Below are 20490 nucleotides of genomic sequence, written 5' to 3' on the forward strand. Positions count from 1 at the left end.
CCCTTCATTTGCTCCTTGCAATATCTCTCGAAGTCATGTCTGACTCTTTGTGACCCCATGGACTGTAGCCTGCCAGACTCCTCTGTCCGTAGGATTTTTCAGGCAATAATAATGGAGTGGGTTCCATTTCCTTCTCCATGAAAGTCACATATTTACTCTTTATAAAAGCAAAGTTATCAGTCACACAGGTCACCACTATTAGAACAGATACCATCACCTTGTTATCTTTATATAAGCAACATTAACAGTCTTCATCAGACAAAACTGGTTAAAATGGGCTTCCCAAGGGGCTCAGTGGTAAAGAATCCATCTGCCAGTGCAGTAGCTGCACAAGACATAGGTTCAGTCCTTGGGTTGGGAAGATTCCCTGGAAGAGGAAATGGCAACTCACTCCAGTATTTTTGCTGGGATAATCCCATGGACAGAGGAGTCTGATGGGCTATGTCCATGGTGTCGCAAAGAGTCAGACGTGACTGAGTATGGACACGCTGTTAAATTCTAATATAGCAGGTAGGTCAGCAGCTAAGACTCTGTGCTCCCAACGCAGAGGGCCTGGCTTCGATCCTTGGTCAGGGAACTAGATCCCACATGCCACATCTACAAGTTCGCATGCTGCAACTAAGATCCGGTGCAGGCTTATAAATATTTAAATAAAGTTATCTGTTTTTAAAAAATTTGAGTACAGCTAATGTGGACAGCTGCTTGCTGTTATCATTTAAAAATTAAACTATGGTTTGGTTAAAATAAAAAGCTATCCTATCCTATCTATGTAACTCACCAAGCTACTTAGTTCTTCAACTTCCTGGACCAATAATACTATTTGCAAAAAAATAACTGCAATTTGAGTATTATTACCAGTCCCTCTGTAGAAGCTAACAAAATTTTTAAGACTTCTAAGGCTTTTGCTAAGGGTAGACTAAAAGAAAAACAACCACAATTTTCTGACTGTACTTTGTCAACAATATAGGATGAGAGGAGGTCAACCTTCAACAAAGAGTTTAATTAAGATCCAAGCATTCCTCTTCTATACATACACTCAACCAAAAGTAGGAACTCAAACAGTATGTGTACACCCATGTTCACAGCAGCATTATTCACAGTAGCCAAAAGGTAGAAGTAACCAAAGTGACTAATGACAGATACATGGATGAATAAAATATGGAATGTGTAATATTACTCAGCCTAAAAAAGGAAGGAAATTCTGATGCTGCAACATGGATGAATCTTGAGGAATATTATGGTAAATGAACTAAGCCAGTTACAAAAAAGACAAATATTGTATGAGTCCACTTATATGAGATTTCTAGAGCAGTCAAATTCATGTAAACAGAAAGTAGAATGATTGTTGCCAGGGACTAAGGGGAGACATAAATGTGGAGTTATTATTTAATGAGTATAGTTCCATTTTTGCAAGATGAAGAAGTTCTTGAGAGGGATCACAATGATGGTTGCAAAACAAAGTGAATGTACTATACACTCCAAAATGGTTAGAATAGTAAATTTTTTTATGTATATATTTACTACTCCCTTCAGGATCACAGCCTTGTCATGGCAAAGGGGCTTGCATAAGTCTATGAAGTTATGAGCCATGTCATATGGGGCCACCCAAGACAGACGGGTCACAGTGAAGCGTTCTGACAAAATGTGGTCCACTGGAGAAGGAAATATCAACCTACTCCAGTATTCTTGCCTGGAGAACTCCATGAACAGTATGAAAAGGCAAAAAGATATGACACTGGAAGATGAGTCCTCCAGGTCAGAATATGTCCAGTAGGCTACTGGGGAAGAGTGCAGGGCAATTACCAATAGCTCTAGAAAGAATGAAGTGGCTGGGACATAGTAGAAATGATGCTCAGTTGTGGATGTGTCTGGTGGTGAAAGTAAAGTCCAATGCTGTATAGAACAATATTGCACAGGAACCTGGAATGTTAGGCCCATGAATCAAGGTAAATTGGATGTGGTCAAGCAGGAGATGGCAAGATTGAATATCAACAGCTTAGGAATCAGGGAACTAAAATGGACAGGAATGGGTAAATTTAATTCAGATGGCCATTATACCTAAAAAATGGGCAAGAATCCCTTAGATGAAATGGGGTAGCCCTCATAGACAAGAAAAGAGTCTGAAATACAGCATATTTGGGTGCAACCTCAAAAACAAGAGAATGATCTCAGTTCATTTCCAAGGCAAATCATTCAACATCACAGCAATCCAAGCCTATGCCCCAACTACTGATGCCAAATAAATTGAAGCTGACCAGTAAGACCTACCACAGCTTTTAGAACCACTCTGATGTCAGAAAGTGAAGAGGAACTAAAGAGCCTCTTGATGAGGGTGACAGACGAGAGTGAAAAAGCTGGCCTGAAACTCAACATTTAAAAAACTAAGATCATGGCATCCGGTCCCATCACTTCATGGCAAATATTAACAGAAAGGGAAAAAGTGGAGGCAGTGACAGATTTTATTTTCTTGGGCTCCAAAATCACTGCAGATGGTGACTGCAGCCATGAAATTAAGACACTTGCTTCTTGGAAGGAAAGCTATGACAAACCTAGACAGCATATTAAAAAGCAGAAATATCACTTTGCTGATAAAGATTCATATAGTCAAAGCTATGGTTTTTCCAGTAGTTGTGTACAAATGGACCATAAAGAAGGCCGAGCACCAAAGAACTGATGCTTTCAAACTGGTACTGTGGAAGACTTTTGAGAGTCCCTTGGATTAAAAGGAGATCAAACCAGTCAATCCTAAAGGAAATCAACCCTGAAAACTCATTAGAAGGACTGATGCTGAAGCTCCAGTACTTTGGCCACCTGATACTAAGAGCTGACTCACTGGAAAAGACCCTAATGCTAGGAATGACTTGAAGGCAAAAGGAGAAGGGGGCAGCAGAGGATGAGATGGTTAGACAGCATCAGCAACTCAATGGACATGAATTGGAGCAAATTCCAGGAAACACCAGAGGACAGAGGAGCCTGGTGTGCTGCAGCAGTCCACGGGGTTGCAAAGAAGTGGACGTGACTTAGCAACTCAACAAAAAGAACTCATTTACTACAATTTTAATGAGAGTGAAGTTCAGTAAAGGACAAAGCCCAGGACCTGCCCAATGACATGATTCTGGGAAATTTTACCTTCGACTTTAAACAAGTAGCACAGGGCTATCCTTTGAGGATAAGAGCCACTTAAAAATAAACCAACCCTCAACAAAATTCAATGGATATAAGCATGCAGATTAGACAAATTTAAATAAGAGAAAATAAATAAGGGGAAGGTATAAGAAGAAATAAAAAAGTGGATGGAAATTTCAGAGCGAACCTACTCAGTAGTCAGCCCTGGGAAATAAAAGATCAGCAATACAGAAGACAGGGTAAAAGGCAGAGAAAATAAAGTAACAAAGTCTAACATGTTTAAATAGAGTGCAAGAAGACGACAGAGAGTAAGGCAGAGGCAATATATGCAAAGACAATGGCTGAGAATTCTAAAACTGATGAAAACCAGCAACCCACAGATTTAAGACATCCAATAAATTCCAAGCAGAATAAATCGAAATAATTCAACCACTCACAGAAATATGCATACAGATGTTTATAGCAGCTTTATCCATAATGCTAAAACTTGGAAGCAACCAAGACATCCTTTAGTAGGTGAACGGACAAATAAGATGCGGCACAGGGACCTCCCTGGTCATCCAGTGGTTAAGAATCTATCTTGCAATGCAGGCATGCAGATTTGATCCCTGGTTAGGGAACTGAGATCCCATGTGCCTCAGAGCAACTAAGTCTGAGCGCCACAACTACTGAGTCCATGCGCTGCAATGAAAGATCCACATCCACAAGGACAATCAATCCCGCACGCCAAAAGTAAGACCTGACACAGACATACAAGTAAATAAACCTTTAAACTAGGGGCACGCTGCAGTCCACGGGGTCGTCAAGAGTTGGATACGACTTAGCGACTGAACAACAACAGCAGCCAGACAGTGAAATACTATTCAGGGCTTTAGGAAAAAAAAAAAAAGAGCTTACACACCATGGAAAGACACAGAGAAAACTCAAATGAATATCACTAAGTGAAAGAAGCCAATCTGAAAAGGCTACATATTGTATGATTCCAACTACTTCAACCATATGACAAGAAAGAGAAAACTATGGGGAGAGTAAAAAGATCAGTAGTGGGCTAGGGGAGAAGGCAGGGATGAACAGTTGGAGCACAGAGGATTTCACGCCAGGAAAACTTTGTATGATACTATAATAAATACATATCATTATATACTTGACCAAATCCATAGAATATACACCACAAGAGTGAACCCTCATGTATGCTATGGGCTTTGGATGGTAACGTGTTGTCAATGCAGGTTCATCACCTCTCAAAATGTGCAGAGGCAGGAGTATCTGGGAAGTCTCCATACCTTCCACTCCATTTTGTTGTGAGCCTAAAACTGCTCCAAAAACTAAAATCTACTTATTTTATGTGTATGTTCAGGTTCCTCCAAAATATTCAGGTGTAAATAATCCAATCTAGACATATCTCTCATCTCTACATTGTAGTGCAGAAAATCAAAGACAAAGAGAAAATCTCGAAAACAGGCAAAGAAGACAGATTACATGCAACAGAATGGCAATGATAATAAAAGTAAAATGAGATCAAGGAAAGCAGTGGACAACAGTAAACAATGTACTAAAAGAACACAGTAGGCCGACCTAGAACCCTGAACCCAGCAAAGCACCACCATGCAAGAAAAAAGCCCCAAACAGACATTCTAACCCTAACCCTAACCCTCTTTCTGGATGGTGGACACAATGGGAAGACGGTAACTGGTAGACCCACACTAGAGAAATCCCAAAGGATATATTTCAGCAAAAGAAAAAGTATTCCAGATGGAAGGTCAGAGATGTGAAAAGGAACGAACAACAAAGTGGTAAACACAACATAGGGAAACAGGTAGGTCAGGCTAAACGAACATAACTATAAAACAGATTCAATAAAAATCTGTGTGTTCTTAAAAACATATATATACACAAATGGTTAACACATGACTCTTTCATTTATCAAAACCCATAGAACTATACAACACAAAGAGTAAATCCTAATGTTAAACTAAGGACTTTCCTCAATAATAAAGGTATCAATACTCATTGATCAACCGTAACAAGTCTACCACGTTAATGTAACATGTTAATAATGGGGAAACTGGAGAGATGGGATAGTAGTATACGACAACTCTGTACTAACTGCTCAATTTTCTGTAAAATAAAGTCTACTAATTAAATATACATACATATACAATTAAACATAAAACAGCAGCATGTGAAGTGGGAGAGGAATAATGAAGTTATAGGGTCAAGGCCCTTATATTGACAAAAAGGAGGGCAGAGGTATTGATTAACATCAATCCATGATATAAAAGATCCATACTGTAATTTCTGTGGTAACTAATAAAAGAGTACATAACTTTCAAACTAGAAGAGAGGAAAAATGGAATGTTAAAAAACAAACAGCTGGCAAAATTTTGAAGGTGGGGGAAATAGAATGGGAATTTTGTCTTTATCGTAAATAATAAATGAAAAAAATTTCAGTGGAAAGTAGAAGAACCATAAGAGAGATTTTGAAAGAAAGAAACCTAAGAAAAATTCAAGCCCACATACTTCCCCAGTGGCTCAGCAGTAACGAATCTGCTTGCAATGTAGGAGACTTGCAGGAGATATGAGTTCGATCCCTGACTCAAGAAGATACCCTGCAGTAGGAAACAGCAACTCACTCCAGTATTCTTCCGTGGAAAATCCCACAGACGGAGGAGCCTTGTGGGCTACATACAGTCCATGAGGTCACAAAAAGTTGGACATAACCAAGTAACTAAACAACAATACAAATATGTCATGACATTAAATGCAATTTCAGCCAAGAGTTTGGAAACTACATTAAAACAAGAAATATGCCTAGTTGGATGACAATTGTTTTTAATTCAACTCTTTCCCAATTCGACAAAGATTTATTCAGTATATACAATGTGCTGAGCATCTGAACAGTCAGAAATAAAGGCAACATCCATGTTCTCAAGGAGACTAACAGGGAGAACAAATGTGTTATAATAAAGACAGGTCATCAGGTGCTAATAAGATAATACAACTAGATTGGTGAGGCTGTTCAGAAAAGCTATACAGAAGGGATATCTGAATTATGCTTTGAAGAGTAAACTGAAAGTTCACGTGACAAATGAGAAGGGGCAGTGGAGGAGACAGCAGTACAGGTCAGGAGGCCAGCCATGGCTTGAGTCGGCAGCACACAGCAGGGGGCGAGTAGACAGCGACCCAGGAAGCTGAGAAGTCAGGAGTTTTAACTCCATCCAGTAGACACTGCGAAGCCTTTAAAGTAAGGGAGTAAAACAATACTACTGGTATTTTTAGAAATATAACTGGTAGCAGTTTACAAAAAGATGAATGAGGTGGGAGATACTAACTGTCACAGTTATGAATGAGGAAGGTCTGGATTAAGGCAGTAGCAGTGGGGCAGACAAATGCTAGAGGAAGAAGAGAAATGAGCTTATACTTGACTATGTGCGAAATGAGGGTAGAATTAAATAAATTTTAAAGTACAGATGGTCCCTGCCTTACAACTGTTCCATTTAATGATTTTTCAACTTTGAAAGTGAAGTCGCTCAGTCATGTCCGACTCTTTGCGACCCCATGGGCAGTAGCCTGCACCAGGCTCCTCCGTCCATGGGATTTTCTAGGCAAGAGTACTGGAGTGGGTTGCCATTTCCTTCTCCAGGGAATCTTCCCGACCCAAGGATCGAACTTTATGATGGTGCAAAAGTGATTCACATGCAGTGGGAACTACACTTCCAGTCTTGAATGTTGATCTTTTCCTGGGCTAGTCACATGTGACACAACCTCCCTCACACTGCCCGGTGGTGAGGGCAGCACAGCTGCCAGTCAGCCATGCCATCAGGAGGGTAAGAGACCAATACACTTTCAATCACTCCGTACCCAATCATCCTGCTTTTCACTCTCAGAACGAAATTCAATAAATGACATGAGATATTCAACCATAAAACAGGCTCTGTATCAGATGAGTTTGCCCAACCATAGGTTAACATAAGCGTTCTGAGCATGTTTAAGGTAGGCTAGGCTAAGCTATGATAGGTTAGGTATGTTAAATGTATTTTCAACTTCTGATAGTTTCAACTTACAGTGGGTTTATCAGGACATAAGTCGAGGGAGATTTGTAAATGAAAAGAAGAGAACATAAAGGCAAACATAATAATAAATTTAAGAATAGTTACTCTTAAAACTGGTATACATGTAGACTGTTTTTCAGCATTTATGCTTACCGACCATATAAACACCTAAACATATTTTTTTTAAATTTCTTGCACTGGCATGTGAAATAGCTACTATAACTAGGTATCCATAACTGACACCTTCTAATTGATACAATTTACTATGTGACAGGAGAAAGGTATCAGCTGGTTCAAGATCTTTTCAGAAGTCAGATGTGATCATCTGACTCACATCACACTCACAAATTTATAAAAGATAGGAAATGAGTTTCTTATTGTGCCAAAAGAGAGAGTCCCAGTTTTCATGGTTCTCATTTCGCTCTTCTTTTCAACACAATCAACACACTTTTTATTCAATACAACTGAAACCAAGGACATTAATCAAAAAAGTAAGTTATAGTGAGGAATCTTTAAAAAAATACAAATGTTTTCTTTGAACTTAAAGTATAGAAACGCTTATTCTGTTGCCAATATTTTGATATAGGCCTGTTTAGTTACAGACCTACTGACTGCAGTTTCACACTGTCTTACACAAACCACACCCATAATGCATCATCTTCTATTTTCAGTTTCGATTTCTTTAAAAGTGAAGCAAGAACTTTTAAGATACTTGCCAAGTATCTAAATGAAGAATTCTTCCAGGTTAAAAAAAATTCTTTTAATAAATTTTTATAGTTATCTCCTTATTGCCTCATTTTATATTCAGTCTTTCCAAGGTAGATAACTTAGTTTTCACAGAATCAACAATTCTTTCATTTTATGTCAATTGTTATCACAATTTTGTACTGAGCCATATAATTATAACACAAGTGCAAGTTGTCATAAAGTGGTCCTTGGTGAGTCGATTTAATCAACTGGTGGGAGCAATGCACTGGGCATCAGTCAGCACGTCTCATAAAAAGAGAAGGAATGTTTATTAAGACTAGTATCCCTATTAGGAAAGATCTAAATTCACTTACTGCTTTTTTTGTACTTGGGACAGTATCTGGCACACAGAAAATACTATGGAAGTATTTGTTACTATATTAGCATTAAAAGTCAACTAGGTACAGATAAATAGTACACGCAAGGGCAGAATTCCACCTACTTTACAGTCTCCAGAATCACACAGATGAGACTACCTGTATTTAAGCAGTCAAAAGGGGAGAGAGTAGGGAATATAAACTGTGCTAAGTTCTCATTGAAAACATACAAATACAAGGTAGTCAGTTTCACATTACTGGAAGTGGATTATCTAGTACTTTAAGGAAGAGCTCTTAAAAAAAAAAAAGGCAGCAGCATTCACATGCCAAGTCAATAAGACATGAAGAAGCAGGTTCATAACTCAATTAACCTATCATCTCAAAAATGCTAAGAGAATGGTTACAGGTAGTGCTAAAAAGTGGCAGCTAGAGTAGAGGAGGAAAGTCAGTTACAGCTTCACAGTGCATGTCAGGTTCCTTCCCTCTATTACCCACTCACTGATGATAGAAAACATCAGTCTCTTAAACAAAACCACACGGCACATCCCAAAATACATAACAAATGCTTCTGTTTTACTCGTTATTATAAATTAAACATTAAATATAAAATTAATGTGCATAAATGCAATGTGAAAGAAAAATTTTAATTTGCAAATAACCTAAATATAAGCAAAGAGTAACTTAAATACTGCAAGCAATAAACGTGGCGACATGGCCATTTTCTTTTGCCTAAGTTTTGTGTATCTGATTTGCAGGTGCAAAACACTCAAGGCAACATGACAGAAGATGGACAGTCACCAGGAAGTTCAAAGACTGCAGCTACTTAAAACATCCTGTCCACTAAGAAAGAATCCACAGTGGCACCAACTTTCTTCCTTCTATGGACATCAAAAAGTACTGAAAATGTTATGAATAGTTAGGAGAAACTCAAGAGACAGCCATGCGGCTGCACCAGCCCCACTAGATGGCACTGTCACAGGAAAGCCACTCTGCTCTCCCACTTCCAAGGGCTGAAAGCACTCATGATCTCTGCAAAACTGAAAGCTGTCATCAACACAGCGACATCCTCACTGAGAAATGATGACCCATAATGAGGAGTTTCAGGCTTGAAGGAAGCGTCTATCCAAAAGCACCTTTTTTCCCAGTACCATGGTCCCCTCCCCAATCCATTTCAAAGGCAGTCTGAAAGAAACAATGGCTCGCATGCATAAGTCCGACAAAATGGAGATTTTCTCTTTTCTCTTCCTAACTACACAAAACTACAGGATAATTACTTGCTTTCCACCCCACCCCTCAAGTTTCTTTGCTATGGGTAAAAACCCTCCTAGTGGTCCAAGAATAACAGATTTATTGTAATCAATATACTTATCATGACTGGAAACTTCAAAATAACACAATTAATGATACAAAAACATCTGGATAAAAATGAACTTCTTTCTATATATTAAAGCAGAACTCCTATTAAACAGATTAAGTTTTTTGACACCTCAGTTACATGATTTTAGCTGGGCCTGGGCAGCAGAATTCACAATGTTACTCATTCCCATAACTTATGCTCTACCCCATGGAAAGTATACTTGGATACAGCTACCAGGAACCTAAAACCAGAAGGAAAGAAAAGCATTCTAACAAAGCTCAATTAGTTTAAACAGTATACAATTTGAATACAAACTTACTCTTACTCAGTGGGTGAGCATTTGAATAGACAGATTTGGATACAAGACTTTTACTGAATTACCAGCAAAAGTCATTATTAGGCAATCAACTGAATCAGAGATCACTTTAACACTCAAATATACTACTCAAGTACAGGTGAAGCTACTTCACCTAGATCAGAGAATTTAGACATATAGAATTTAGACATGTAACTAACATATGACAACAGTCAGGAGCACAGCTGCTCTAAAGTGCCACCAAAGTCAGTTACTTAATTAAAGAGGCCAAGAAACCAAGAATTACAAAATGTGTAACAAATCCTGTGTTCCGATTAGAGCTCACCACAGGTCTAATACAGCTCCCATCCCAGTTATCCTCTATGCCACGCTCCCCTCAACAGTAAGGGCTTGGAAGTACTGTACTGGGGTGTCATCCCTAACATCCTGCACAATGCCTAGTATGCAGCAGGTATTCAGTATCTATTGAATGAACAAAGACGATCAAGTTATTCCAGCCCACCAAAATTATGACATTCATCAAAGCAGTTTTTCTGACTAAACTCTGATAAACACCTTTTCCTTTAAGAAGAACATGAGACTAAGCATGAGACTAAGATCCAAGTTGCCATGAGAAATAATATTTCTTGGAAAGTACAGGAAGAAGTCAAAGATAAAAAATTCTCTAGTCTCAGGTCCAAGTAAACAACATCTTGGATTGGTGAAGATTTTAAACAAAACATCACAAATATATCTTACATATTGTACTAAAATCATAAATAGGTTTTATACTTTGTTCTAAAGCCCTCCTATCAGAGCAGAGGGGTGAGGCAGCAGTTTCATAAAGATGCACAGGAAGCCATAACACTGCCCATGAATGGGGCCTGATCTGATGCTACTGGAACAAAAACAGTGAACAAGAAGGGAAAATAGGAGCAAAGGAAAAGGAGTCTGGGGTACAATCAGGAGGAATCTGCTGAACTGCAGATCTGGAGAGGTGACATAGCAGGGGCGTGTTTTTCAAAACTCTATACGTAACCATACAAAAAGCCCAGCGTAATGAAGCTATGCCAATACTTTTTCATTAGCAGTTTTTGTCTGAGTGACTGAGGAGTTTTGACAAAATGTGGCATAGAATCGAGACACATCCTGTTAGTATCCTTGCAATAGACCCACGGGAAATCTCTCCCACATTAGAGGGTAAAAAGAAGTAAATATTTCCATACAGAGTACCTTCAAGAGTACTGTTAAATATTTGAGTGGAACAACTGATAGGATTTAAAAGTTCACTGGAACTGTGAGCCAGATCTCCCCTTCAATGTATCTGTATGATCCATCCAGTTTGCTCTTTGTTTTTAAATGTGTTTAAAGTTGGCTATGAGCAGTGTTCATTATCATCATTTTACTCACCTTACTAACACCAACTCCAGTAAACCTGGCCTCTAATAATTCCTGCCGTCGGGGGTCCAAGCTATGCAATTCTTCCATCATTTCTACTGAAAAAGAAAAAGTGGGTTGTGAGACCACAAAAGCTAAAACATGAAGAACCAGTTCTTGGGTACAACAAAATGCATAGTAACTATTTTGCAGAATATTCACATACAGGTAAACCTCAAATAAATATAGCATACAAGTAATAAACCAAAAGATGCTATATCAAATAGTAATACATTTAAAGTTACAAAGTGGCTCAAAAGTCTTCTTCTGAGGGTCACTTATTCTTAACTAGTTCTGATTTGACTTTAACAGCAGAAAAACCCCTCAAAACTTTCATATAATCTCTGTAAAAGCTGAGCAAAGCCTAGCTTACAAAAGAAGAAAATTTCTTCTATCAACCTTTGAATTTAGGTAAGTACTTAAGGATATTTCCTTCCCAAACACACAGGAACTAGTTCTTAAACTAAAAATATGAATCATTAATAATAACTTCAAAATAATACAGCATGAATCAGAAGCTACTAATAACTTAAAATAACGCTATTATATCATGCCTCCTTTCTCTGAGGAGCATGAAAAAAGGAATTAATTACTTCATTTTAATAGAGAACCTATGGTAAAACCTTCAACCTGCATCCACTCAGGAAATTAGTATGGCTCCATAACCACCCCTTTACAAAATCTTTCTCAGCCACTCCCTGGAGCAGTAGGTTGCTCTAGACATCTGCTTTTAGCACTCCTTCCAAGCAGGGAGGGGCAAGAGGACACCATTTTTAAACTCCTTCCACGACCAATTAATGCACAGGCTACTCTCAGCAAATACCTCCATCGTTTGCAAGAAATCAACTCTTGCAGAACGCATTGGAAACCGCCCAAATATTAAAAGTAGAAAAGGTACATATACCATTACCTACAACCCCTTTGAACATATTACTAAATAGCTACTGGAATGATTGGCATGATTTAAAAGTTCACTGAAAACATGAATTAAACATGTCCCTCTGCAATCTAACAACTCCACAATTTTCAGTAACAACCCCTACAAAGCCTCCAGTTTCATTTCCCTTCCTGGATTGAGAGCCTGGGGCAAAGAGGAATGAAAGGGTGGCAAATTAAAGTTTCACCCACACAGACAAGTGCAGGTTAGAGAGGGAATTAGGAAATTCTCAGAAGGGTAGAAAGGTACCTCAGAAAAGAAAAGAGAAAAAGAAAAAAAGAGAGATTGAGACAGTGTTTCCCTAAGTGGCCTTCCTCGAGTCTCGCCCTGCCCTAATCGAGGCCGGAATGGCAGAAGTTGCAGCCTCTCTTCAAGCCCCAGGGTCTCTCGGCACGTTTCCTAAACCTCCATCCCCAGGCCTGGCCCGGAAAATGACGCCCCAGTGGTTATTCCATTTAATGTCAACTCATGTTAAGGAAAGATCCACTCAGTCTCATTCCAGCGGGGCCTTGGACTGGGATCCTCCCTGTAGCCCACAGCCGGAAAGCAGGAGCGATGGGGCCTGGTCCCGGCGCCCCTCGTCTCCCGCCGGCTCCAAACTTTCCCCAACTCCAGGCCCACCTGTCACGGAGGGAGGGCGGGCCAGCTCTCGGGGGCGCCCGGGAGGCTGCCGGGGCCTCCAGCTGCCCGGGTGCCCCCATCTCCCCACCGGCCGCAAGCCCCACTCCCAGGCCGGGGCCGCCTGGGCCTCTCCCATCTTCGACCCGGCCCCTCGGCGACCCGCAGCCCTCGGGAAGCCCCTCCCGCCTCAGCGCCGGGGAGCTGCGGCCCGGCGCCGGCCCCCGGGTGGGCCCGGGCCGCAGCCTCCTCAGCCGAGAGGGTCGCCCGGACGGTTAATACCTCAGGCCCGGCGCCCTCCCCCGCCCGGGGCTCAGCCTCTCACCTGCCGCCGCCGCTGCCGCCGCCGCCGCCGCCGCTCCACGCTCCTCCCGGGAGGGGCCCCGACCCGACCCGGCTGCAGACCGCTCTGCTCTCCCCCTGGGCAGGCCCGGGGCGGAGCCGGGGCCTCTCCTGAGCGCCGCAACCCCCCGCCCGGGCAGCCGCCGCCGGCGCTGGGCTCCACGAGAGGGCGGGCGGGGGAGGGGGGCCTCGGAGGCCGCAGATCCCCGGGCTCGCGTACAGAGCCAGGCGCCTGACGCGGGCCCGGGCCCGGGCGGCCGCGGGGGGCGCGGGACCGGTCTCCTGGCGCCGGACAAAGGCCAAGGGAGGCGCAGAAGGGCCCAGGCCCGGCCGGGAGGTGGGGGCCCGCTCGGCTAGGGGCCACACGGGTGCGGCGCGGAAGGCGGGGGGGTCGGAACCGCTGGAGCCCAGGACCCGCCTCCGGCCCCTTAATCCGGATCGGTTCGGTCCGGATTAGTAGTGATCGGTGTAAACACACTAGTGAAACCGCGTGTTTCCTCGCGAGATTTGCACGGTTGGGAGGCAGGGGGGGTCCTGGGGGGGTGGGGGAAGTGCCGACAGTGGGGGAGGAGGGGGAGGGGACGAGGAAGGTGGGGGGGTCCCCGCTGCCCCGGCGCCCCGCCTCCTCCAATCAGCGGCCGGCCTGCCGGGCAGGGGTTAACCAGGGGACCCCGCGCAGGCGAAGGAGGCCGCCGCCTCGCCGGGCGGCTGAGGGCGGGCTGACGGGCGGCGCCGACGGACGCACCGCGACGCGAGGGGAGGTCTGACCCGGCTGGGCCGGAGTCCCGGAGACCCCGCAGCCGTCTTCGTAAAATCGGCCCCCGCCCCGCGGGACCGGCCCCAGTCGAGCGGTTGGGCCGGCGCCCTGGGTCGCGGACCAACGGTGGAGGGGCCTCGCTGCCTGGGCCGGGTGCCTCCCGGATCCGCCTCGCCGAACCCTGCGCCCGCCTAATCCCTGATCTCCACGAGTTTGGGTGAGAAGTGAGGTTGCTCTGCCCAGGATGGATTTTAGAGGAAGAAAGCCGTGAGCCGACGAACCCCGCCCGAACTTCCCCGGAGACTCCCAGTTAGTGAGTTGGCTGTGTCTCCCCGTGTTGGCTAGCTCCCACGCCCCGCCACGCTCCAAACTCACCGTCCCGCTCCCCAAATCCACGTTTGCGCCGTGGAAAGTGGACAGAGGTTCACCTCCACGTACCTGGTTGGCAGGGCGTCCTTAGGGTCAAGTGGTGCTCTGGGATCAAGGCTGAGCCCCCACCCCCACCACAGTGTTGCCCTTCGGAAGGCGGGAGTTGGGGGGGCGCTGCCCCAAAGGGACTCTATCGGTGCGCCCTGGGGGAGGTTTCATTTCAACCTTTGATTAAAAACAAGGCTCTCCTGGGTACTTAGGGAGCTCTAAGAATAAGTGCTAGAATGGGGAAAACAGGCCTGCCCCTCTCTACCGAGGAATGGGAAATAGGCCAGGATGCAATAGCTCTTTCAGCTAGGCGGCTTCCTTCACAGAAGGCTCCCATTCTGATCGCCCAGCACGAGAGAAAAAATCACATTCTCCACCTACATCTGAGCCAGGACACTGACTGCTACGCAGATACCCAACTTTTTATTTTCCTCTGATGCTTCCTTGATCAGATGTCTGAAGATGTATGACAACGTGTGGCTTGGGGAAAATTCATAAAATGAGCAAGAGCCTTGAACTTTTCCAGGGGGTAGGCAAGTGCTTCAGATGATGTTTCTGCCTTTCTTTCTTCCTTACTCTTAATTCTTCCTGTATTCATGGAACACAGACCTGCTGAAAGGGTAAAGGATGGCAGTTTACTTATTGTTAGTTGTTCAGCCTTCAAAATCCTTGGGCACATTCAAGCACTGTAGAAAAAAATCCATTCAGCCAAGAGTCACCTTGTTTCAAATCCCAGCCAGGTTGGGCCTTGCACACATATTTTGATAGATAACCGTGTTTGAAGGGGAGGGGGACAGCAAGTTCCAGGCAGAGGGTAGGAAAAAGGGCAAGGTAAAGGACTATCAAGGGAGCAGAAGAACCAAGAGTATGTTCCTCTACAACTCAAAAAAGAAAAGCACCTGAGACAAGTTCTGTCCTTACAGTGAATGATCAAAAGAGTAAGTCCTTAAAATGACACTGGAACATCTCAAAAGAGAAGAGTTTAAGAGAAAGAACACTGAACAGAGCTGGAGCTGAGCTCCAGCCAGCTTCTCCACAGACAAACTGCTTGGGCCCGTTACCTAACCTTTCAAGTTTCGCCAACCTCATCTGTGAAGGAGTTTGGACCAGAGGATTCCCAGAGTCCTTTCCAGGTCTAAAGGGCTATGATTCCATTTTTTGAGGTAACTATGAAAAAAATAAAAATAAAACTAGTCATTGAAATTCAGGAAAAGACGAGATTTTGTTTCACTTTGCCTAGTGTGTTTTTCCCTGCATGTCAGAAAACTGACACTATCATAGGTCTGTTCATAGCCCACTCCACATCTAACACTCATCCCGAGCGGAATTGCTCATAGGAATTTCATGAATTTGCTTACCACAAAAATGGTGTACTTCTGTTTGTTGTTCAGTCACCCAGTCCTGTCCAACTCTTTGCGACCCTGTGGACTACAGCATGCCAAACCTCTCTGTCACTCACCATCTCCATCAAGTTTGCCCACATTCATGTCCATTGCATCAGTGATGCCATCCAGCCATCTCATCCTCTGATACCCTCTTATATGCTTCTGTTTATAAGCATATAAACTACTAGGCTTCCCTAGTAGCTCAGATGGTAAAACATCTGCCTGCAATGCAGGAGACCTGGGTTCGATCCCTGGGTCGGGAAGATCCCCTGAAGAAGGAAATGCAACCCACTCCAGTATCCTTGCCTGGAAAATTCCATGGACAGAGGAGCCTGGCGGGCTACAGTCCCTGGGGTCACAAAGAGTTGGACACGACTGAACAACTAACACACATAAGCATATAAGTGAAAATATCAAATACTAACAACCAGAAAAAAGAAACAATAGATGGATGATTTTGTTGTTGTCCAGTGGTTCTCATGATATAATTTAACCTTGGGTTCATGAACCCACTTGTTTAAAGTGTGTTGGCTCACAGAGCAACTTTGTGAAACTCAGCTTCTCAAAGGCTGGCAAATGGTGACACTCCCCATGCAAAAGCCCAATTGCTATCAGAAGGCTCAAACATGGATTCATCTAGATGTTCCCATTGATCCTGCCTTCAGGGTAGCATATGACAAGTCCTCCGGGTCCACATTCATAGACACAGAAGGGACAAGGGAGCTGGCATTCCCTAAGCTGTGTTCTGCAGGTTTCAACAGGTTAAATGCTTTAAAGGGAGTGGATGTACATTGGTCCTCAGGACTCTAGGTTAAAGTTAAGTAGAATCCTTTATTTCAGTACTACTTAGAACCTGAAGTGTATAATACGCACAAGACAATCTCCAGGAGAGGGATTGGGGTATCCACTGGTTTCTAATTTGATTTTTTTGAACCACCACCCTGGTATTTTTTTGGTTGGTTGGTGGTTTCTCATACTCATGGGAGATACTTTGAGAAAGACACTGGAGAAACCTAGTTTAGCCCTTCTTGGCCCTTTCACCTGTACCACAACTAATGAATGTCCACAATCTTCTTAAATGCTTCATAATATCCACCATCTTCAGCGAAAAGACTATGGCATGTTTTACCAAGTAGGGGACCCTCACGTGCACCTTTTCTAAAAGGAGCCTGCAATATGTTGGCTAAGAGGACAAACTCTTGGTCCAGGGCCCTGGTTTTCATCTTGGCCCTGCCTCTTACCAGCTGTGTTGCCTTAGGCAAGATATTTAACTTCTCTAAGCCTCAGTTTCTTTACCCATCAAATGGTGTTAAAACTTCGCAAGCCCTGGAGGAGGAAATGGAAACTCCAGTATTCTTGCCTGGAAAATTCCATGGCCAGGAGAGCCTGACAGATCATAGTGCATGGAGAGTTGGACACAGCTGAGCCTGCACACAATTATTGAAAAATACAACTATTTGGTTCTAATTGAATCAACTCCATAGAAGAGTAAGAAAAAAAAAAAAAAAAAACACCTCACAGGGCTGTTGGAGGACAAAATGAGATGATGTGTGTGCCTGACAGAATAATCCCCGAATAAATGGTCCTCAAACCTCATGTTTCTACCAAGGACGTCTACATTTGTCATTAGATTGTTTTGGCAGCACACAGTTTCACTTCAGAAACCAGGCTGCCAATGTACTGAGTCGCTCATGGGGCTGTTTTCTTCATGACAGAAAAAGGACTTGCAAACAGGAAAAATGTCTCTGTAAAGAAAGCACTACATTTGATGAGGGGAGGGGAGGGCCCAGTAGACAAAAATATAAAAGGCACCTTGTCTGTTTATGTTCTTCTTCCCCTACCCTTGAAGGTTTCTAATGGTGTGAAGAAATAAGGGATTTGGGGAAGGCGGTATTCCCACCAGAAATTCTGGTGGGCAGGGCCATGTAGAACGTCAGGATAGTGGTGGTCGCACAGAACTAGGTTCAAACCCCATTTCTTCACCTCTCAGCTTCTTCATCTGAAAACTGTGGCCTGCACACCTAACCCCATGGGTGGCTCTAATGAAAGTTGAAGTAGTGGGACTAGCCTGGTGGTCCAGTGGCTGAGACTCTGTACTACCGATGCAGGGGGCCCAGGTTCGATCCCTGGTCAGGGAACTAGATCCCGCATGCCACAGCTAAGAGTTCACATGCCCCAACTGAGACCCAGTGCAGCCAAATAAATAAAAAGGAAAATATTTTTTAAAAAAGTAAAATTGAAATAGTGATGGGAAATGCCTTCTAACTGTGCCTGACATACAGTAGACATTTGGTCAGTGCTATTTCCTCCAGACTCCCCATTTCTAACAAAATGGAAAAGCATCTGGCAGCCAAGCAAGTGCTCTATGGATGAAAGAAATTCACGTCTCACGTCTCAACCTTCACAGGACTCTGTGCCAGTCTCTCCCCTGTCTCTGGTTTTCATACCTTTCTCCTGCCCAACTTGCTTCAGAAGCTCTTCCTGGGCAAGTCTCCTTGACACAGTTTATTTATCAAGTCATGCTGTCTTCCCCACAGCCCAGTGATGCTGGAACAACGTTCTTACTCTCCTAGAGAGCACCGCCCTTCTCTAATCTCCTCCTTCAACCCCCTCCCCAAATGGTACTTTTTAATGCCTGTCTCCCTGCATTGTGTGTTCCTCCTTCCCAGCAACTGCAACAAGAATGAATGCCCACCTAAGTGTAACAAGCCCCCTCCGCTGAGCTACTGAATCCTCCATTTTGGTTTTTCTCAGAAAACCTCAAGATAGGAAACAACAGCAAACACCCTGCATCTGTGGACACTAGCAGAATATTTTATCAATCTTCCTTCCATTGACCTTTTGTATTAGGCTTAAGTAAGCAACCTTCAGACACGCTGACACAGGTTGGGAGGGAAGGGACCTCAGCCCTGAGCCCACAGAGAAGAAAGAGAGGGATCACTCAGCTAGTGGCAGGAGACTTGGGCATAGTCAGCCCAGAAAGGCGCCATCAGAAGATGTGTGCAGTTTTTGTATGGCCTCTCAATGACAAGAATGAAGTGGGGGGTTTTTTGTTTTTGTTTTTGTTTGGTGGAGTGGGGGGTGAGTTTTCTTTTTTAATTGTTGTTCAGTGGCTAAGTCTGCAGCACACCAGGCTTCCTTGTCCTTCACTGTCTCCCAGAGTTTGCTCAAACTCATGTCCACTGAGTAGATGATGGTGATGCCATCCAACCATCTCATCCTCTGTCACCCTCTTCTCCTCTATCTTTCCCAGCATCAGGGTCTTTTCCAGTGAGTTGGCTCTTTGCATCAGGTGGCCAAAGTACCTATCAGGGCCAAAGTCCACGAGCTTCAGCTTCAGCATCAGTCCTTCCAATGAATATTCAGGGCTAATTTCCTCTAGGATTGACTGGTTTGATTTCCTTGTAGTCCAAGGGACACTCAGTCTTCTCCAGGACCACAGTTTGAAAGCATCAATTCTTCAACACTTAGCCTTCTTTATGGTCCAAGTCTCATGTTTGTACATGACTACTGGAAAAACCATCACTTTGACTATATGGACCTTTGTCCATTTCTTTTTAATGGTTGAAAGAAAATCAAAAGAATAGTATTTCATGACTTGAAAATGATATAAAATCTAATTTGGTGTCCATAAATAAAGTTTCATTTAGAATACAGCCACACTGGGACTTCCCTGGCAGTCCAGTAGTTAGGACTTAGCTTTCCAATGTAGGGGGTACAGGTTCAATAGCTGGTTGGAGAACTAAGATCCCACCAAAAAACTAGAACATAAAACAGAAGCAATATTGTAACAAATTCAATAAAGACCTTAAAAATGGTAAAGAAGTAAAATTGAAAAAAAAAAAAAAACTGCAGCCACACTAATTTCTTTACATACTATCCATGGCTGAATTTGCACTACAAATGGCAGAACTGAGTAGTAGTGACAGGCAGGCAAAGCCTAAAACATTTACTATCTGGTCCTTTACAGAAAAAGTTTGTCAACTCCTGCTCTAGGCCAGGGCTTCTCACGGAGCAGATGTATCCCTCTGGGCTTCCCTGATGGCTCAGGCGGTAAAGAATCTGCCCGCAATGCAGGAGACCCGGGTTTAATCCCTGGGTTGGGAAGATTCCCTGGAGAAGGGAATGGCTACCCACTCCAGTATTCTTGCCTGGAGACTTCCATGGACAGAGGAGCCTGGTGGGCTACAGGGCACTGGGTCACAAAGAGTTGAACACGACTGAGTGACACTAACACTTTCACTTCACGAATCCCTCGGGCACTTTGCTCTAGTGCGTCCGGGACAGGACCTAAGAGCCTGCTTTTCTATTAGCCCTCAGGTGACGCTGCCGCTGCTGGTCTGCGGACCACACTGGGGAGGTCGAGGCTCTCAAAGGCTGTTATATTAGTAGTAAATGCCTTATGTGAAGACTTTGTATGTACAGTGAGCAAATCTTTTAAAATTAAAAAAAACTGGAGTGTAACCCAGGATAATAACCCCAATCGAATCTTCCACATTTCATTCCATTGTTTTGGCATCATGGGACAGCCGAATAGACATGGAAATGGATTTGCTATCCACCTGGCTGAGACCAAAGGGATTGTAGCTGAATACTCTTGTGATGTGGTGCTTCCTCTTATTGGCCCTAAGCTTACCAGTCCAGCTACAGAAGGAACCTCTGTGTCCTGGTGTTCCAGTCTTTGGAAAGGGGGTCTGAGCTTA

General features: G+C 43.5%; 1 protein-coding gene and 1 long non-coding RNA gene across 5 annotated transcripts in view; one reads left to right on the forward strand and one right to left on the reverse strand.

Moving 5' to 3' along the window:
- TLK2 (tousled like kinase 2) overlaps positions 1-13683 on the reverse strand; it is a 126249-nt gene extending 112566 nt beyond the window's left edge. For 2 of the 3 annotated variants that reach the window (XM_040245037.1, XM_040245035.1), the window contains exons 1-2: positions 13212-13683; positions 11305-11390 (exon numbers count right to left, since the gene is read on the reverse strand). In XM_040245037.1, the coding sequence (XP_040100971.1) occupies positions 11305-11385 (81 nt within the window). In that variant the 5' untranslated portion in view covers positions 11386-11390; positions 13212-13683. The remainder of the gene's footprint in view (positions 1-11304; positions 11391-13211) is intronic. The other variant, XM_040245036.1, reaches the window with a different exon arrangement.
- A 270-nt stretch (positions 13684-13953) lies between these two features.
- LOC120866968 lies at positions 13954-17283 on the forward strand. 2 transcript variants are annotated; one of them, XR_005721783.1, is made up of 2 exons: positions 13954-14298; positions 14855-17283. It is a non-coding gene; the product is annotated as an uncharacterized LOC120866968 (long non-coding RNA). The 2 variants fall into 2 exon arrangements; XR_005721784.1 differs by having other exon boundaries at positions 13954-14294.
- The last annotated feature ends 3207 nt before the right edge of the window (positions 17284-20490 follow it).

Source organism: Oryx dammah, unplaced genomic scaffold (assembly GCF_014754425.2).
Source record: "Oryx dammah isolate SB20612 unplaced genomic scaffold, SCBI_Odam_1.1 HiC_scaffold_8, whole genome shotgun sequence".
Lineage (NCBI taxonomy): Eukaryota > Metazoa > Chordata > Mammalia > Artiodactyla > Bovidae > Oryx > Oryx dammah.